At 36.7% G+C, this 3,785-nt stretch overlaps 1 protein-coding gene across 1 annotated transcript; it reads left to right on the top strand.

The window, feature by feature from the left end:
• Positions 1-959: 959 nt before the first annotated feature.
• Positions 960-3,300, top strand: LOC137247725 (zinc finger protein 723-like). Its single transcript, XM_067778684.1, has 5 exons — positions 960-1,919; positions 2,001-2,329; positions 2,394-2,493; positions 2,585-2,824; positions 2,912-3,300. The coding sequence occupies exons 1-5, from the start codon at positions 1,246-1,248 to the stop codon at positions 3,252-3,254; spliced, it is 1,686 nt and encodes a 561-aa protein (XP_067634785.1). The 5' UTR covers positions 960-1,245; the 3' UTR covers positions 3,255-3,300.
• The last annotated feature ends 485 nt before the right edge of the window (positions 3,301-3,785 follow it).

Raw genomic sequence — 3,785 nt, 5'->3', positions numbered from 1 at the left:
CAAAAATAAAGTAGTGTCATATATGCTTTTGAAGTGACCAAAGCGTTTTATATAATTTTGCCCTTATGCATTTGTGTAAACAGCCTTAGAAGTGAAATTTTTCCATGTTACACGTGTGGCGCTTTATATTTTGACTCTAATTTAAATAAATTTTGCTTTCCGTATGTTTCCGCATTGTTGCAGGCCACAAATCTAGTATTCTTATTTCCGCGGAAATATATGCAACTATTACATCTGTAAATACTACAAAGTTTTATTTAACTATTAAATGCAACTCAGCTTGAAGTACTCTTACGTACCAAAAATGCAACTCTAGACCTGAGATTTGCATCAGGTGACCGAGGCTGTTTGTAGTTTTGACGTTTATCGCTTAGTTGACACACTTGGTATAGGTACACTATTGCGGCAATTACCCACCGACGTGTGCCGTACGTACGGCCGTTTGTCGTACGAAGCACGTTTGACCGAACTCTCAAGCCCGTAGGAATCATTGTGTGCGTCTGTGTACATGTACATAACATATTTGTGTGTGTATTGTTTACAGATAAGCACTGTTGCAATTTACCATTTTGCATGCATGTTTATGGAAACATCAACTTTTTCCAATTTAATTTTTGATATTGTAAAAGGCCGAAATATATATTAAATAAGTATAAATAGATTAAATATTTATAATCAGCACTTTTACATAATTATTTCGAATTATTTCCACAATTTTTCAAACCTTAATTAGGCGTTTTTGCATAAAATTGCAAACGGTCAAAAATTAGCGCACAAAAGTTTACTAGGCAACTCTGTCTAGTGAGAGAGCGATCAGCTGACACGTTCATACGGAAAAAATCAAAATTGTTTTGATTTCTACGTTCCGGGCTACGTACGTACGGGCGTTGCACGTCGGTGAGTTTTCGTTTACATTGCACACTCATAAGATAGGTCGTGTCAGCTGACACGTTTTTTCTACGTACGTTCGTGGGTAACTGCCGCATATGTCTCACACTGGATCAGTGTTCATTGGAACTTAGGTTTTGCTTGCTGGCATCCACAAATCACAATAGGGTAGGTGATTTGTGGACTGCATCAATAGTACATAAATCACAACATTCACTATCGAGAGCCTCGCACCTCTAGCAGCGTTTTACATGTTTACAAATTCAAAGATTTCTGTGCAAAAAAATCAAGCTATTTATGAAAGCACATGCGGTTTTTATGTTAGAAGACAGTTTGGTGCTTAACTAGCAGGGAAATATGAACACAAAAACTGACCAAACACTCGACTTTCTGTGTCGGACTTGTATGCAAGAACTAATTGAGACGTCTTCGGATGCTGTCAACACAAAACCAGAGCAACTTTGGCAATCCATCTTTGACACCATTGAGGAATGTGGATCTTTACATATTACCGAACTATTGTCCAGCTCAGTGCCGAATATCGAAGTGAAAATAAATGATGAACTGCCGCAGAAGATATGTCATAAATGTTTGAAACAGTTGCAATGTATTTATCGGTTTCAAGAGATGTGCTTACAAACCCAACAGCACCTACAACAATTTGTTGTTGGCAAAGCTAATGCTAATTTGGAAATAGTAACGGAGGCAGCGATAGAGCATGTAATGACCGCAAAAGATTTAGCGGAGCAGAGCATTGAATTTAACTATATGGATACTTTGCCGGTAGCAATGCAATCAAGTGATTTGGTTGATCCTCTTCAAAGTAAAAACGAGGTAAAATTGGAAAACTGTAATGGTTTAGAAACTGATAGCGTATATCTAAGAAATGAGCTATGTGGTGCCGGCAAGCAAAATGAAGAATATAGCTGCGGCGGAACACTGCTTTCAATGGTTGCTATTAAAAACGAATTTATGGATATAGATAAACAAGAACGTTTGCCACTGCTACAACAACAACAACAACGTTTGCCGTAAGTACGAATATTTGAAGACTTGCTTTAAAATCATTATACCCTTTATATAAGCACTTACATAAACATATTACTTTATAGCTCGTCCGAAAATACTTGTGCTGTATGTAATAAATCTTTTAAATATCCCGGTCTTTTACAAAATCACTTGAAGATTCATCAAAAGGATGTATATGAATATAGTCGGTATGAATGTAACTTATGTAACCGATTTTTCTACAAGCCGGAAACGCTACAAAAGCATCGTATAGAACATGACAGCAAAGCAGGTGTACCTACCCGTACCTATACTTGTGATTTATGCAATAAGTCGCACAAAAACAACACTGCATTATGGAGGCATAAAAAGACTCAACATTCAGATAAAAACGAAATTGAAAAAAAATACGCATGCGAATGGTGCGATAAGGGTATACACGACCTTATATATTCTATAAAATTAATTGATTTAATTTAATAAGAAATATCTTGCAGCGTTTACACTATATACAGTGTTAAAAGATCACGAACGTATACATACCGGGGAGCGACCATACTTGTGCCCCGTGTGTGGCAAGTCATTTCGTATGCCAGGGTACTCAATTAGATATACATATACATTTTATTTACAACGCAGCATTTATATAAGAACTACTATTTTTTCATTGTCTAAATTTTAACTGTAGTCAGCTGAAGCAGCATAGTTTTCGTCACGAAGGTGTCAAGCGGTACGAGTGTCCTCATTGCCCAATGAAATTCAGATGTAGCAGCGATTTGTCCCATCACAAAGTTATTAAACATGGTGAAATCAAACGACATGTTTGCGATATATGTGCTGCTCGTTTTCCTACATTATATGAGTTAAAAAAGCATAATAGGTATCATACCGGCGAAAGACCATTCAAATGCGATTATTGTGATAAGCGGTATATCTTGCCTACAAATCTGAATAATGTACACACAAATCATGACATTTTCTTTTATTTCTAACTCAAATAATTAAAATAATATAGCTTCGTGGAGGGCGGTGCGTGCCGTCGTCATATGCTCACCCATACTGGCGAAAAACCATACAAATGCAAATATTGCGAACGCGCCTTTACCCAAAGTGGTGATCATATCAAGCATTTACGTGTTCACATTGGTGAAAATGTCTATAGGTGTGAACTTTGTCCGTCGGCTTTTCGTTTGTTATCAGAGAAACGCTCACATTTTGCAACGCATAAGAACGATGATGAGGAAACGCGGGAACGAAATAAGAAGGCATTAAAAGAAGAGGAAGCTAAATTACATTTGCAAGCGTCTTCAATAAAGAATACTCAAGTTGCTGAGGATACAGTGATTGCAGAGACATAACGGACAACACGAGAAGTAATTAGCCATCCTTAAGAAAAAAGGAAAATGGGTAGGTTTTTCAAACTTATCATATTTTGACGGCTATTTGTATTCATATTTTGACATTATCATTATTTATTTCAAAAGCGTCATTTCTCAGAATTTGGCCGACGACCGCCTTATCTTAAAATTTTGTTTCATAAATACACTCTCTCACGTTAAAATGTATTATTTGAATTAAGGCGAATGAAATTCTGACTAAGGTCGTTTTTTAATACACTAGCAAGGAGAAAATTAAATATATGGGCTATTCGCGTTAGCCTGCTTATAAAGTTATCTTTTTAAAATTTGTTTTCTGTCTAATGCATTTTAATTTTGTAATTGAGTAAAAAAAAAGAACTAAATGGGCTGATAACCTGATAGGATCCTGAAAGGATCCCGAAATTATGCAGAAAAAGGCACGAAATGACCCCGACGCTATCACGGACGGAGACCGAAAACCATCCAGAAATGCCCCGGAAGGGTCTCCAAAAGTTCCCGGAATAGTCCCAA

Source organism: Eurosta solidaginis, chromosome 4 (genome assembly GCF_040869045.1).
Source record: "Eurosta solidaginis isolate ZX-2024a chromosome 4, ASM4086904v1, whole genome shotgun sequence".
NCBI classification, from domain to species: Eukaryota; Metazoa; Arthropoda; class Insecta; order Diptera; family Tephritidae; genus Eurosta; species Eurosta solidaginis.
This window is presented reverse-complemented; position numbering and strand designations above follow the sequence as displayed.